Source organism: Oxyura jamaicensis, chromosome 3 (assembly GCF_011077185.1).
Source record: "Oxyura jamaicensis isolate SHBP4307 breed ruddy duck chromosome 3, BPBGC_Ojam_1.0, whole genome shotgun sequence".
Taxonomy (NCBI): domain Eukaryota; kingdom Metazoa; phylum Chordata; class Aves; order Anseriformes; family Anatidae; genus Oxyura; species Oxyura jamaicensis.
In genome coordinates, this window is record NC_048895.1 from 60,961,990 (window position 1) to 60,979,113 (window position 17,124).

The 17,124-nt window shown below is 38.5% G+C and overlaps 2 protein-coding genes across 3 annotated transcripts in view; one reads left to right on the plus strand and one right to left on the minus strand.

Annotated features, from left to right (window-relative positions):
- The window catches only part of AKAP7 (A-kinase anchoring protein 7), an 88,609-nt gene that overhangs the window by 47,099 nt on the left and 24,386 nt on the right, over positions 1-17,124 (minus strand). For both annotated transcript variants that reach the window (XM_035321433.1, XM_035321432.1), the window contains exons 6-7: positions 12,899-13,011; positions 2,108-2,252 (exon numbers count right to left, since the gene is read on the minus strand). In XM_035321433.1, the coding sequence (XP_035177324.1) occupies positions 2,108-2,252; positions 12,899-13,011 (258 nt within the window). The remainder of the gene's footprint in view (positions 1-2,107; positions 2,253-12,898; positions 13,012-17,124) is intronic.
- Positions 6,034-9,161, plus strand: MSH5 (mutS homolog 5). Its single transcript, XM_035321431.1, has one exon. It carries the CDS (start codon positions 6,036-6,038, stop codon positions 8,469-8,471), a length of 2,436 nt encoding a protein of 811 aa, XP_035177322.1. The 5' UTR covers positions 6,034-6,035; the 3' UTR covers positions 8,472-9,161.

The following is a 17,124-nucleotide window of genomic DNA, read 5'->3' on the forward strand; positions in this document are numbered from 1 at the left end:
CTTAGAGTTGGCAGTAGTTGCTCATAAACACTTTTTGTCTCCACTACAGTGTTAGTTTTGACACAGCATTAAGAATGAAACAATTGAGGTGTTGAAGACTGCCTGAAACAGCAGATGAGGCACATGAACCCGGTACAGTTTTTAGGATGATGAAAGAACAGTATTTGCTAAGCAAAAATGGAGTATAATGCATTGATCCCGTCAGTTACAAGACTTAGAAAATTGGATCTTTCCATCAAAATTACCTCTACCAGAAAGAGTGCCTGGATCAGCAGTTTTCCTTTTATTTTATGCTCATCATGCCTTTAAAGGTTTTGCAGAATTTGGGGATGGATACAATACTTGCGTAAAGTTTTCGTCTTTTTCAGATTTCTTTGTCCTTAAGGATACATCCATCTTCAAAACCAATAGAAGTTTTCATCTTTTTAAGATTTTTCAGTCCTTTAGGATGTTATCTTCATAACAAATTGTTGTTTTAATCTTTTCAAAGATTTCTTAGTTTTCAAGGATGAAGACATGTTTTTCCTTTAAAATTGTCTACGCAAGAAAAGACTCCAGTGAAGATGTTTCTATTCAACTACTTGGGGTGGCAACGGTCTTGGAAGACTTCCCTAACGTTGCATGCTTTGTTCTTTCTTTCTGAGGATACAATCATTCCTTGGTCGTGAATATTTTCATTAATAAGGTTAGTATGCTTTGGAGTGGGAAAGGTTAGATCCACTGAATGATTGCTTGTTGAAATGATTTATGATCAATTTCTGTTATGAATATTTCTGTTTATTAGCAGAAATCTGGAAAATGTTGCAAACTATATGAGAAGAAATGTATCATAGTCTTTAAGTATTTTATTGTTGAGGCTCCCTGTAAGATTTTTTGTATTTCTTTCTTCTTGGTAGAGAATCCATACAAGTACAGATGTTCCCTTTTCCCCTGGGTATGAGTTAAGACTTTGATTTATTCAGACTTATTAAGACTGTCCATATTCTTGTTGAAATAGAATTATTGCTCATCAACAACATGCACAACAGAGTTCTAAATTTCTATTTCTAAGGAAAAAAGCAAAGTTAAGTCTTTACATAAACTTTCAGCATGAATGTCAGTATCCCATGTCTTCCAACACTACTACATTAAACCTTTGACACGAATGCAGGAAAAAAATCCCCAAAACGTAAAAATCATGATATACCAGTACAAATATGAAAAAATACCAACTGAGCTCCCAAGACCATGACCTGTTCCCTGTTATAAACCTCTTTTAAGACTCAACATCTAACATGGCACATATAACAAAAACAGACAAATTAGGAAAGTAAAAATAAAATTAATATTAAAAAGTTCTTATTTTGCAGTATTACCACTTGCCTGTCTTCCCATGTCATCTGGTTTCTTGAAGATCTCCAAGGTGCACGAATGTTATCTTTCAAGATATTCCCAACACATCACACAATACATTCCTCCTAGGTTTAAAGGGCTGACTGCATTAAGAAAAATCCTCAAGATTCCTGAGTTATTTCATTTAAGAATCTTGCAACTCATGTTCTTAATATAACTAACCCCAACTCCAAGCTCCACTATCATCTAGTGAGAGCTAACCACCCCGGAGAGGTGGTTAATTAATTATACAGCAATTATGCCATAGTCTCTCAGTGCAAAGACTTTCCATGCACACCAACTGGAGTGCCATCTATATACAAATGGCAAAAACAGGAAGACAAGCCTAGAATAATCACCGAGATGTGAAACTTCTGTTCAGATAAAGCAGGAGGACACAAGTGTAATTTCTAGCATTGCAATGATCTAGGCAAAGTATTTTGTACAATGTTTAAAGTGTTGATGGTACTCTGAACAATTATCATGAAATCTGTTGTACCATTGAAATTCTCTCTATATAGAATTACAGTCCGAGTAAGGTCACATCTTTGCCAAACCACACATTTCACTTAGCTTTAATAATCTAAAACTACTGCATCTAATCTCGTTTAGTCACACAGGCTATCTTTATAATCAACAGAGAGAATTGCCTAACATACACCACAGAAAAAATGACTTCTCAGGCATATAATTTATAGGCACCATTGATACAGGAAGAAAATGAAGATGTACTTACCAATAAAAACAGAGGACTCACAGTAGTAGTAGCCATTGGGTTGCTTTTTTTTCAACATGGAGCAAAGATCTAAGCGATGAAGGACTTCATCTCCAAAATACTGGCTTTTAAAATCTTCATATAGGCTTGAGTCAATTTTTTTCACCTTTAAATATCAACAGAAAATTCAGTCAGGCATTCTGCTAGGAGACTGAATTTACACATTTAATTCCTATAGTTTTTGTTTTAACCAGAGGTATAATTAGAACGGATAATTGCTTCAAAATGCAAAAAGAATACTGAAACAATCATCTGCCAAATCTTCTGCAGTTATCTGGTGCAAAACTTAAACATGGAAATAAAAGTGTAATTACGCCTCTTTTCTACTCATCCCTCTTCAATCCTGTAGCTGTGTACAGCTGTGTACAACACTACAACTGCTTTAAGTTTAAGTGGTTTGCAAGAGTCTTCATGGAACACGTAACTGGAAATTATTCTCTCTGTCAGCACCAGGCATGTTACCACACAGAAGAATTTCAAATGTTTGTCAATGAAAGTTTTCTGTGTTTTTAAAATCACCGAACAGGAAAACATGTTTCTGTGTAACCAACACGAGGCTTTTTATCTCAGCATATCTAAAAACTTACTTATATTTCTGAACTTTACCTATCAAAAAGACTAAATTCTAATGATAAATATTAATGATTTATAATATAAGCAGTAATAATAGTATTTTAGTGGTTTAGGCGCCTCATTCCATCACGTTTTCAATAAAAATGATGATCTCTGTGGAAACTATATTTTCTCCTTCAGTGTACCTCAACATGATGTCATTTCCTTTTTAGAATCTGTTACGGTGCGCTAAGGGGTGTTAGCAATGGCCGCAGCCTGCAGCACCTTCACCCAGGGCTCCCTCCAGCCCAGATGCTGGACCCAGCCCAGTGCCCGGCACGGACATCCCACTGGCTCCAGCCACTGACACTCCAGCCCCGGGGTGCCCACACAGCCAGTCTGACTCCAAATCCACCCACAGCAGACCCCAGTATCTGGTACCTTGTCATTGTAGCACGTGCACAGGATTGGGAGAGAGATTACGCAGAAAGCGAGATGGTTAAGAGGCTTTAATAAGAAGACAGGACAGACTGCAGTGGTCAGCCAAAGGGCTAAAGTCAGACAAGCACCATTTTACACACAGCTGGCCCCCTTTACAACCCCTTCCGTCTGTTCCTCCTTTGTTCCTCCTTGATCTCTGTCCACTGTTCATTGCCCCGTCAGTTTGCAGTCCCACTGACCTGCAAACTGGTCAGTGGGATTGCTAACACCCTGGACCGTCATGTTTATATTCCCAACAGATGCAAAGTTATAGTTTGCCTATAGTTTCCTGATAGATCATTAATTAGTGAGACAGACAAGGTTTCTCGGTTTTGTCTCTCTTTGGTTTGTCTGACAGCTCTCTGTCTCCATACATTTTGTTTACATCTTTCCTTATTGTCCCATTTGACAAGGTCCTCGACTAGATGATCCTACAGAAATAAGCATTCCTACACTCCACAGAACCCTAGCAATCAGTGTGACTGACCAGTTTTCGCCCTCACTACATCTCCCAGTTGTATGGTAGGGAGGTTTGTGTCTCTGTATGTTGCTGTCTGTGGCTTCCCCCTTCTTTTATTATCCTCTTCTGCACTGGAAAGGTCCTCCACCAGGCGTCCTAAAGTAGACAGATGCTCTCCCCTTGCACATACCCTTATGCTATCTCAGTTCATCTGAGCATTACATATAATCATTTCTTGTGATGCTTCACAATTAGTCACATGCAATATGTGCTCAGTGGTGGTATTTCTACTGAGCCTTCTACTTTGATAAAATTCAGAAGCACTATGCTTGAGTAACTACCTGCACATCTGGTTCTCTTTCCCCTGAAGTCTAATTTAGTAGAGGTCAAAAACCATCTTTCCAGTTCCTTAACCTCTGAAATGATGACATCTAGCGGTGGATGTTTTTCATTTAGGGTACACAATCACCTGGAAGACTACATGTATTCCATAGTCATTTTTATTTAAAATATGATATTCTGTGGCTAGATTGGTTCCCATGTACTAAGGTTATTTTGAAATTAAATCATCAGTTGGTGCTCTCTGGCTGACAGCTCTTTGAAATGCATTTAGACATCAATTAGCAATAAAAAAAGACCTTTTCAGACAGGAGAACACTTGTCAAAATGTGAAGCCTTGAATACTCATAAAAGAAAATGAAGAAAAGATTAAGATAACCCATCCATGGTACAATGAATAATAGCATTCACACGAGGCAGGGAACTTGCTTGTCAAAAACAGATTGGTCATGTGTGAATCAAATATTCAATGGTCAGAAGTGAGTTATGTTTGAGATGCACTACAGTAAGATATTTGGAAAAGCAGCCAAGGGAAAACTGAATTTGGAGCAATTTATGGAGCACTTCTTGCAATGGTTGCAATGAGATGCAGATGGTGAAAGAAAAGCTGAAACAACGCAGCTGCATGGGATGGTTCATTTATTTGAAAGTGTCTGGAGCAGTGGGGAAGAAACAGAGGAGTTATTCCCGCTTGGGAAAGCTGCAGATGCTGCTTACAGAGAGATGCTGTACTTGGGTGCTGGATGAGGAGGAGGAAGATGCCTATGTAGGGACAGGCCTGTGCACATGGGCCTGCAGAAGGCCAGGCTGCCTCTGTGGCAGTCACTGGCAGCGGCAGGGGCAGGCTGTGGGGAAGGGGCTCGGCCCAGAGCGTACCTCCCTCCTGACAGGATCAGGAGCCAAGCTCCAGTCTGGAGAACGAAGGGGAGAAAAGGGGGTGAAATCAAAGTTTTGGACTTCATGAAGTAGCAGCAGCTGAGAGGAGCTGCCTGCCTGAGTGAGGAGGGTGAGTAGTGGGCAGTAGTGGGCAGCCCAAGTATCACGGATATTTGGGCACACATATAGTAAAGCTGCCTCTCTGAAATACTGGATACAAATCAGAGAGTTGCTGAGGTTGGGCAGGACCTGTGGAAATCCCCCAGTCCACTCCCAGCTTGAAGCAGGATCGCCTGCAGCAGCTGGGCCGTGTCCAGTCAGGGTCTGAGCATCTCCAAAGCTGGACACCCCACAACCTCTGTGACAAACCTGTTGCAGTGTTTGATCACCCTCACAATGAAAGTTTGTTTGTTCGCTTTTTCATGTTTAAGTGGAATTTTCTGTACTTTTTGTGTCTAACGCCTCCTGCCCTTGAGTGAGTACCACTGAAGAGGATCTGGCTCTGTCTTCTGCACTCCCCCATCAGGTATTTATATGCTGTGGTACGAGCCTTCCTTGAGTCCTCTCCAGGCTAAACAATCCCAGATCTGTTGGCCTCTCACATGTGAGTTGCTCCAGTCCTTTAACCATCAGCACGTGGCTGGCAGCAAGTTTTTACCTTCTGTAGTGTTATGTCTATGGCTTATTTTGGAAACGGGTTATACAGCAGGCTATTAGATACCTTCTGGGATTACATACATATTAGATATGAGATTAGATTAATCACAATCTACACAACCTGAAGATAGACAGGACTTAATATGTTTGAGCTTTCAAGCTCAGTACCTAAAGGTGCTTTGGAGTTTCTCCAGCTATGGCTTGTAACACCAAGTAAGTATCAGAAGGGTTCAAAGAGCATTATTAGGAGTTTGAAGGGTGTGATAGTACTAAAAGATATGAAGAAAAACTATAAACCTGTTCCAACATTGCTGGTTGTAGCTCATTTACAGCTTGCTTAGAACCAAGTGCATCTGTAGGTATTGGCTGCATCTTTTCACTGGAACTGTTAACAACTGTCTTGAATTGCTGGTAGCATGTTACTTTCTCCAGGGTTGGGAGAATAAGTGTTAACTTGCTGTTGTCAACTACACTTCCCAGGACTGTTAGGATAAGTTGTGAATAAAAATTTTGTTCACCAACAGAATGAGTTCCACATCAACCACAAGTTGTCCCTTGCCGTCACTGCTTGTGCCCGAACAGGAGGACCAGGAGTGTTCTGATACGCATATGTCTGTGTTGTGGTACGCGGGGCAGTTTGCAGTTACTTACTATGACACAGAAGACTGCTCAGTTTACTTCATGCCTGACACACCTGATAATGAAGACCTTGACCTACTGCAAAAAGTAATTGAGGAAGTTCACCCTCAATGCATAGTGACAAGTGCAAAACAGGACCAGAATATTGCCAAATTCCTGACCGACCTAACAGCTAGTGATAGTGATAGAGATATGGGAAAACCAGAAGTTGTCCTGTTTCCTAACACAGACTTTGGCCTAGAAGTCAGCAAACAACGAATCCTATCCAGGCAATTTCCATTCATCCCATCCCATATGACTGCAACGGAGAAAATTCTCTACTTGTCCTCAGTCATCCCTTTTGAGAGCCCACTCGTTATAAGAGCTCTAGGGGGGCTCCTGAAGTTCCTAGACAGGAGAAGGGTTGGAATTGAGCTAGAAGAAAGCAGTGTTGTGGTTCCTATTTTGGCCTTTAAAAAGTTTGTGCTGTCAGATACTGTGAATATGGACCAAGATACTTACTGTGTCCTGCAGATATTTAAAAGTGATATCCATCCTTCTGTGTACAAGCTGTCTAGTGGATTAAAAGAAGGATTCAGTTTATATGGGATTTTAAACCGCTGCAGGTGCAAATGGGGAGAAAAACTGCTGAAGCTGTGGCTTACACGACCTACTCGCAATTTGACAGAGCTAAACAAACGGCTGGATGTTATCCACTTCTTCCTACTGGCTCAGAACCATGAAACAGTCCTCACCCTTCAAGACTGTCTCAGGAATATAAAAAACGTGCCTCTTATTCTAAAAAGAATGACCCTTTCCCATACAAAAGTTAGTGATTGGCAAGCTCTCTATAAGACACTGTACAGCGCAGTGTGCCTTAGAGACACGTGCCGTTCTCTGCCCAGTAACATTGAACTCTTTCAGACTATTTCACGTGTCTTCACTGATGATCTGCACTACATCGCCAGTCTCATCAGCAAAGTAGTGGACTTTGAAGGCAGCATCTCAGAGAACCGCTTCACTGTTAGACCTAATGTGGATCCCACCATTGATGAAAAGAAACGAAGGCTAATGGGACTGTCAGACTTCCTTACAGAAGTGGCACGAAAAGAACTGGAAAGCTTGGACGATCACATTCCTTCCTGTTGTGTGATCTACATTCCTCTGATTGGGTTCCTTCTCTCCATTCCACGGCTACCAACTATGGTGGATAAGAGTGACTTTGAAATTGAAGGCTTGGACTTCATGTTTTTGTCAGAGGACAAACTGCACTACAGAAGCGCGAGGACTAAGGAGCTGGACAGCCTGCTGGGTGACTTGCACTGTGAGATAAGAGACCAGGAAACGCTAATTATGCACCAGCTGCAGACAAAGATCTTGGAGAAGTCTGAAGTGCTTAGCAGCGTGATCGAGTACACTGCACACCTAGATGTGCTGCTGGCTTTGGCAGTGATGGCCCGGGAGAACTCCTACTGCCGGCCGCGCTTTACTCACCGCCACGGCTTCCACATCAAGGAAGGGAGGCATCCGCTCATGGAACTATGCGCAAAGACTTTTGTGGCCAATCCTGTGAACAGTGGTGAGGCTGCCAGACGAATAAAGATCATCACAGGGCCCAACTCATCTGGAAAGAGCGTCTACTTAAAGCAAGTAGGTCTTATAATATTTATGGCTCTGATTGGCAGTTATGTCCCTGCAGCAGAGGCAGAGATTGGAGCAATTGACGGGATTTACACAAGAATCCACAGTAGGGAATCTGTTTCTGTAGGGCTCTCCACTTTCATGATTGATCTTAACCAGGTTGCCAAGGCAGTAAACAATGCTACGGAGAGGTCCCTGGTACTTATTGATGAGTTTGGTAAAGGGACCAACACACTAGATGGGCTGTCTCTTCTGGCTGCTGTGCTGAGGTACTGGATCAATCAAGGAACCCGCTGCCCACAGGTCTTTGTCTCCACGAATTTTCACAGTTTGATGCAACTAGAACTCCTGCCTGCCACACCTCTTCTGGAGTACCTGACCATGGAGACCCACCAAGATGGAGACGAGTTGGTATTTTTCTATCAGATCAAACAAGGCGTGTCCACCGTCAGTCATGCTGCCAACATCGCTGCATTAGCTGGAATGCCAGCCAAAATTATTGAAAGAGGAGTGGAAGTGTCAGAACTGATCCGCAATGGAAAAGCTATCAAACGTATCGATCACCCTTCAAAAGGAGACCAGATGGAAAAATGCAAGTCTGTTGTGGAAAAGTTTCTTTGCCTAGACCTTGATGATCCCCATCTGGACTTAGAAGAGTTCATGCGTAAAGAGGTGCTGCCTTCTGCAGCCTCAGTTCTGTAACAGGGCTATGTGTAAAAGCATGAATTACATGGTATCTACCATGTTTAGTAGGACAGTTCAGTAATTTAAGCAATAATGACAATGACTAACACCTCACACTACATTTTACTTGCAAAAAACTGTCTGTAGGGTACGTCCTTTCTTATTGTTTAAAAAAAAGTATTGTAAATAGGCATCTCTGCAATACGGTCTATGATATGAAAACAAGAAGGCTGAACAAAGAGAATTCAAGAACCTCTTCCACTTGTTGGACTATACAGTTTGTGTTTTTTTAGCCCCTACTGTTAGATCCCCAGACTGAAAAAAATACTGTAGAAAAATCACAAAATATTTCTGCTGTTTTCATGAGGCTGTATAAGCAAAGTGATTCTTGTTTTGTGTTTGTGTCGAAGTGATTGTTTCAGCTATTTTAGGATCAGCATCAAAAGATTACAAATAAGTGCCTCAGACTCCCAGATCAGCAAATAACAGTTGTCGCAATACAAACCTCTGAAGTAAAGGCTGATTAATGGAAATAGAGAGAGGGATTTAATGAGCTCTGTGGCTTTTCTTAAAACAGCATTTCTGTCTAAAATGCCATAGATCCCAAGAGTTGCTATAAAAAGAATGCTGGAAGTCAGAATCAGCAGGGACTGATTACAGGGGAAGCGCTTTGGTTTTACTGAGAATCACTCTCTTCTCTTCAGGTCCTATATTGTAAGACCATACATCTATACTGTCTGAGCATAAATAAAAACAAAATTACAAGTCTAGGAAACAGAAAACTATACTAGGGATGTACGACAGAAACGGACATTTTATAGTCTATTTTAAATTATTGAGTAAAAGTTATGGTTAAGGGAATAACACCAGAGCCATAGCATTCCCTTTCACTTCTGTCAGTGCAACGATCTTTACTGAATACATCATTTGATGTATGCCAAGAATATTCATGAACAAAGTAATAAAGCAGCAGACGTGATATCTAAGTACCACAGAAGTAATAACCTTCCCTGCAATGGGGTTACCGCCTGAGATTCCTTATCTAAGAGTTAAGACAGAAGAGACATTAGATTTCTAACCAACTGCCAAAACTTGCTATAACTGCTTACAATATGGCTCATAAAAGACATGAGCAGATATATTACATCTCTCTTCAGTTGTATCTCATTTCAAGAACCAAAAATATTAATGTCACATACAGTGAGAGCAAAAATATATGAGAAAAAAATAATTATCTACATACTCTCAGTATTGAACATCTTACTTGTTTGGTATGTCTCACTGAAGACAGCAAAAAGATGAACGTGTCCACCAAAAGATGTGAATTCAGAAACACTGCTTTGGTTTTGATTCAGTGCAGAATTTCTTCCTTTATGATGTGCTTTAGTATTACAAAATAAGTAACTTTTGTTATCTCTAACGAAACTAGGATAGTGACAAAAGTTTAACACAATTTACATTAAAAATAGATGAATAAATGACTGAATCATACAGCTGCTATTTTCAGTGCAATCGTAATACTGTCTGCAAGATAATATCTAACACACTGTAGAAGTAGCAGTGTACAGGCCAAGCACAATTCTTACAAGTGTTTTAAATAAAAAAGGATTTTCTCACAAATATATTTTACTAATTATACATGCAGCATTCTAAATATGTACTATATATTAAATATATTAAATATTCATACATGATATTTTTTGAATACTTCCTTGTCAGCCTCCGTCTAGGCTAAGGACACTGCTTATTAACCAGGTAGATGCCGTCTGAGCAGTTTAGCTGTCAGTCATCTACTTACAAAATCCATTTCACCGTTATCTGCAGCTCTGGCAGCACTATGTATCAAAGGATCTCAAAATATCATACAGCATTTATCAAGTCTGCCTCACACCACTCCCTGAAATAAACAGCAGTCTGGATGCATGAAAAACAAAGGGGTTGTGACTGACCTACAGCAACACAGTAGGCTCATGAGGGAAGCAGGAATAGGAATGTTTTCTTCAAGTGGAAAACTCCAATTGCTTCTTTCACTGTTTCATTAGGTTCTTTGTACAGAAGATAATGAACCAATCCAAGATTCTTATCATCCAGTCAAGCGTGGAAACAGCTAAGCACATGCAAGTAAATTATCTCCCTTTATCTCCTTCCACAAGGACACCCACAGGCATACTGTGCCTTCTTAATTTTCAGTGGCAAGTGAGGAAAGTTTTCAGTGGCACATGAGATTCTGGAATTGTCAAACTGAGTTGTGAGTTGCTCCCACTTCTGAGCAGTTAAGAAGGTTCTTTAACCTGAAAAGCTAAGCTAAGCTCACCCACATTATCTGAAAATTTTACACTGTATTAATTTATATTTCCAATGACTTTTTTTTTGCATTTATCATTTAGTCCATATTTAGGGCCATACCCTCAAAGTGGAAAGCTGTTTTCTTTTATTAATTCTGAATTCTCTCACTCTTTCTAAATACCAGTATCAACTACAGAAAGTTAAAATCTTTTTCAGAACATGTGTGTTCATAAATGTGTTTATCTATATTAAGCATTGAAAAAGTTTTCATTTTTTTTCCAAAAGTTCATGGAACTCAGATGTTATTAGGAGGGTGTCTCAAGGTATTGCTTCAAATTAGAAAACACACATTTTAAAAATATTAAAATAGTTATGAAGCTGTGGCTATGAACCATACTCAACTGCTTCATTCTATTTGCTCTTTTACATGTGTTTTTATGTAAATTTCATCCACCATTTCTTGTTTCTCCATCCCCATTTCTTGTTTTTCATACTGTTGAATGATCTGAGAATGCAATTAAACATTACATTAAGCTGTTCTACAAAACAGTTATTCCTTTTGTGCTTCATGTTTATATTTATTGTTTTCAGTAAATGCATGAAACTGTCTTACTGAATGCATAGACACAATGCAACTAGAAATAATGGTTATGATGCTTATGACAGACAGTGGATTGACAGAGAAACACTCCTGTTAAAATAATTTACAGATTTTTAATATCTTTCCAAACAGTGTATCTTTAGAATACTATATGCATTATCCAGTATTGTGGAGGACTAAGGAAGATGATTTGGAATGACACTGACCTGGTTCTGTCAGTAGCCATGAATATCAGAACACAGAAAATATGTATCCTGGCCAATAGTTCATGAAAGGCAGATAAACATTAAAATAATAAAAAACAGCTTAGGAAAAAAAAAAAAAAAAAAAAAAAAAAAAGAATAGGAGAAAAAAGCACCCTGGTTATCTGAGAGGTTTTAACAAAACAGTTAAATTAATATTCTAGAAGAGATATCCTTTTAAAAGCAACTGTTAATACAAGCAAAAGCTTATTTGAACTTACAATTTTGAGAGCTTTAACATACCACCTACAACCTGTGAACAAGTTCTTATTTTTGTTTCAGAGTGTTATGTCCTTGAAGTTTCTTGATGTATCTGAGAACTCACTCCATTCTTCCAAATGATTTCACAATACTACTTAATTAAAATTTGCACCTTTATTATTTTTTGTTTTGTTTTTTTTTTTCAATTAAAATTTTAAAGTATTTTTCTTCAATGGTTGCTAACTCAAAATATTTATACTACGTACTTTAGTTCTTATTTAAGAAAAAAAATATATTCTGAAAATTATTTTCCTGGCCAATATTTTTAAGGGTCACACGAAATATTCTATGCAATGGCAGCAAAGAAATTTTATGGAGATATACCTTATGTTAAATACTGTATTACTGATAAACTGGTATGAAATAAAACCCTAGATATACTAGCATTGAGTCTATGTACTTCTCATTACAGTTACTGTAACTTATATGTATTTGCCTATTTTTTCTTGTCAAAAAAGCTAATAAATGCTCAAGAAATATATACCTGCAAGAAAGAATATAAATGCTGTGTTTCATCTCTACCCTGGAATTCACCAAAGCTTATTCAATCGAGAGAAGTGACAGTCTGCATATTATGTATTATCTAAATACAAATTCTACTGTCTCTTTTCTTACTTTTATACAGTAACAAAACAACACTACAACACTATTCAAACAAACTGCATACAAATACTGTGACAGCATTTATAAATCTAAAAATTTATAAATTTATAAATATATTTATAAATATATAATCTACACCCTAATACTAATTCTGTAACTTTGAGCAAGTACTTACATCCTTTCGGTTTGCATAGTTTCACAGAAGAAAACAGACCATGACCTTACTGTATTGAGAATGTCAAGTTTATTAACCTGCAGTACAGTACAGGATTGCTGTTTACATGGTAGATGTATTAATTCTTTTTTCTAAAATAACAGTATTTTAAAGTCTTACCTCTTCAGCTGGTTACAAAGATGTAATAACTACGATGCCACAGCATAAGCAACTCCTGTGTTTGTCTCCAAATTAAACTTTCTAGATTGCTGCTGAGCTATGTGAAATGTGAGCTCACCTCCTTACGTAGCTGTGTTGATTTTGACAACTTCATGAAAGTCAGATGGGGTTTAAAAGCTCTTCCTTCTCCTGCCAAGATGCCTTTTTCTTGAAATATCTTCTTCATAGTCTCTGAGGGGGGAAGAAAAATATAGAGGAACTCAGATACCAGATGACAGAATGCTTAAAATGTGCAACTGTAGCATGAGTCACAGCCACACCACATTAAAAGCAGTAACAAAAAACAACCAAGAGTACTATTAGGCAGAGAGATTTCTAGTTAGCTTCAAAGGTGCATATTATTCCATATGAAAATATTCTTGCATTTGTAGTTAATATGGGTCACAAACTTGGCTTTATTAAAATAATGGCAATTAAAAAGCTTTTCATACTTTCTGCTTTTGCTATCAAATTAGGAACTTCACAATAAAACGGTTCAGGAGTTACTCTCACTGAAAAAAATTTGCGAACTTCAGGAAAACTCTGAGTATATAATGGAAACTTCCCTCTTCAAAAACCCTGTTCTGTGGCAAGCTCTGCTCTCCGTATTTGGGTAATCTCCCACTTAGACCAAAGCAAATCTAAAATTGGAAGCTATGAAATCTGGTGCTGAGCTGCCATTTACATGGCAGAGTTTGAGGACGCATCAAGTATACTGAAGTTGGATGATTTTTCTTAGGCTTTTCTTAAGCTTCACTTGCCTTTGAAGCTCACTTCCTATTTTTAAAGTACGCTTTTACCTATCTACAGCAAAGGCCTAAGCAACTCTACGACACAGACCTAGCTTACTATTTTGCAGCTTATCTGCCCAATACAATATTTCATTTCTTGGAAGTAAATTTCAGTGTAATTTTTGAACTGTTTAATTTTTTAACTGAAATACTTTACGTGAAAAATATCTGCTGTCATTTTGAAAAGAAATGTTATAGTTAAAAATTAATAAAACCCGTGGCAAAAAAAATAATAATGGTAAGTAGACTATTTCTGTTACTGAAAAACAGAAAAACTATTTTTTTTCCTTCTTTGTAAATACAACTTACACAGTTTCTCTGGCTCTAAGTCCAGTTGACTCACACTGTCCTTGAGCTAAATTCAGAATAGGGAAAAAAATCAATCCTATCACGTGAATTTAATCAACACTTACTATAATGAAGTGTTTGCATTAAAGTGTATTACTTTTTGGCTAGGTGTTTCAGCTGTAACAGAAAGAACAGTGCCTTATTCTCTCGCCTGGAAGGAAATGCATTACACTGGGAAGTGAACAGCAAAGATGGGTGAAAAAAATAGGGATGGCCCAAGGAAGAGGAATTCAGGCATATAAAGCTGGTTAGCCTAAGTCTGCCAGCTCGCGCTCATGTAACATGTAATTCCAGAGTCCTTACTCTTACCTTGTGTTTAATTGCTTCAGTGAGGTATTTGTGAGGTACTTGGAAATCATACATAAAAAGAGATTTTACGAGCTTGTGCATTACCTCACAAAAGAAAAGTTCTAAAAGAATCTCAAAGTATTCTCCTTAAGCCTGGAGATCAAAATTCACTTCTTGTTCTCTGCTGCGTATGATTTATAAACCTAGGCTCCACAGTCTATGCAGCTGAGGCTGGGATTTTGAAAGATGCCATGGAAATCAAAGACGCAACGCCGCTTCCTAGAGAAGCCCAATTGAAGATTCTTTTTCAAGTTTCATTCTCCACTTAAAAAATGCTGATGCACTTTAAAAAGAAAAAAAAAAAAAAAAAAAAAAAAGTATACCTTCTTTTTCTACCTCAACGGAAGCTGGAAAGTCAATAGGATTAAAAACCATGAAGCATCTAAACAATGGTAACAGGATCATGTTACCATCACAAACACTGAAAGTGACCTCCTAGAAGATAAAATTTTGCCTTTTACCAGTAGAGCAGACTATATAATGCATCAAAACTATTTTGCCTCTCTCTTCTGCCAAACAATAGAAGTCTTAAAACAGTAAAGCTGATATACTTCAACTGAACAGAGAGAAAGAGTTACAGAGAACTCATTAAGCTCCTTCAGTCCTTCATTGAAGCTAGTGTGAGGTCTCTGCTGGAAAACTGGACAGCTGGACAGAAGAGAATTTGGTTGTATGACAACATGAATTGTCAGCACTGAAACCACCTTCTTCCACAGCCATGTAAATCCAGGAAAATCCACAATACACTGTTCAAAACAGGTAACAACACATGGTATAAATAGTCACTTGCCTCTGAGGTAGTCAGTGCATTTAGATTTGTTTCCAGTCTTTTGTTTCTATTTTCCACACATTTATCATTTACTTTTATTTCTTAAAATTATTACTATACTATCCAGTAACATGCAACACTCTAGGAGTCAGTGGAGTAAACAAACATTTTTTGATTACAACCTTCATTATAAAAACTGAGAAAATAGAGATGAAGAAGAGCACCAAAATTTATTTTTTAAGTGCAGGGTTTCAAATTCAGCTGCAAGATCTCTCTCTCTGCAGGACAAATGTATACATGGCATGTAACACAGCTCTCTGTGGGTGGAGGTGTGATGCAGCCCAAGAGACGAGGCACAAAACTGATCTAGACTCCATTTGCACAAATGAAATAAACCTGTTATGTTGGATGTCATTTTGTTTTTTTCTGGTTTTATTCCTCTATTTACGAGATAGGGTTATATAAAAGAGCATATGTATGTGTACAGATACATATGCATATAATAGAGAATCACAGAATGGTTGAGGTGGGAAGGGACCTCTGGAGGCCATCTGGTCCAAATCACCCAGAGCAGGGTGCCCAGGACCACATCCAGGCAGCTTCTGATGATCTCCTAGGAGGGAGACTCCACAGCCTCTCTGGGCAACCTACACCAGTGCTCAGTAAAGAAGTGTTTCCTGATGTTCAGACCAAACTTCCTGTGTTTCAATTTATGCCCATTTCCTTCCTTCCCCTTTATTTTTCCCCCCTCTCTCCCTCTTTCTCCGTATGTACATATATATGTATACTTGTAACACACAGGCATCTGTAGATCCATGGATCCATGGATCCATGGATCACAGACATCTAGATCCACTATATATCTATAGCTATAGATACGCGTCTATATGTAAATACAGCTTACCTAATTATTTATCTAGCGTCTGCAGGAAACACTTCTAAATTTGCACTAAACCCCACTAAACTATTGTGGAGCTGTGCACACAAATGCTGTTGAACAACAGATTAACATATCAAAAGAGAAGACTATAAATAAATGTTTGCTGCTTCTTCAAATTGAGATACAAAAGTTCAAATCAAGTCATTTAGTAATGCTGTGCATGTATTTCTATGCTTCAGATGGCCTGCTTATTTTCTGATGTTGGTAGCTGAGTAAGTGCTGGATAAAGTGTTACATTTATTTAAAACTGAAATGATCTGTAACAAACCCATTTTCTGGTCCCTTTCTTTCATTCTCTTAACAGCATCATTTGGGGACTCCTCGGCTTTGATGTTCCAGCAAAGGATTAGTCTTATTAAAAAAAAAAAAAAGTGAATGCTACCCTCTGATACTCTTGATCTCATGAATTGTAGTTTTTTTCCTCCTAAAAAGCTCAATTCTTTCTGCCACCACGTCTTATGGCCAGCATATTTTCTCACTCACCACTCCAACTAAGATCTGTAGTGAAGATCGGCACATCCAGCGGTCTCCTCCTAGCTCCTTTAAGAGCTCAGTGTCAGACCAGTGGTTTGCCCCAACACATCTGATCATGGGATTTTAAGCACAGCAGTTTCAACAGTGCAGAATGGCATATAATGTGTGTTACAGCTGGACAGTAGGGCACCTACACTTTATATTGCTGAACCACCACCACATGGCCTGGGTACCTTCGCTTTGTGCTAAATAAACCAACTTTATTTGCTATCTGCTTCTATTCATCTTCCTAAATTCATCCTTTTTCCTACCTGGGAATTCTAGTAAAGAAAACACATAATGAAAAACTGAGACAAAGTAGAAAACATGAATTTACAGAGAGATTGACGTTTTAAATGTGATTGATTTGCACGTGTGTGTGTGTCCACATGCTCCTACGGTCATCAAACATAACCTTCTAACACAGCTTTGTGATGGCACAGACTGGCTCAAGAGATTGGCCACAGTTGCTGGCACTACAGATAGCTCCGGTTTTGTAGTATTTGACACTTAATGAAAGCATGACATTCTACTGGTTAAGGTGAGTTGCAGACATAACTACCAAAGTGTTCCCCTCCTCAAAGATAATGAAAACA

Bases quoted from the DNA above. Each gene is read 5' to 3' on its own strand.
- MSH5 (XM_035321431.1), top strand. From the start codon at position 6,036: ATGAGTTCCACATCAACCACAAGTTGTCCCTTGCCGTCACTGCTTGTG.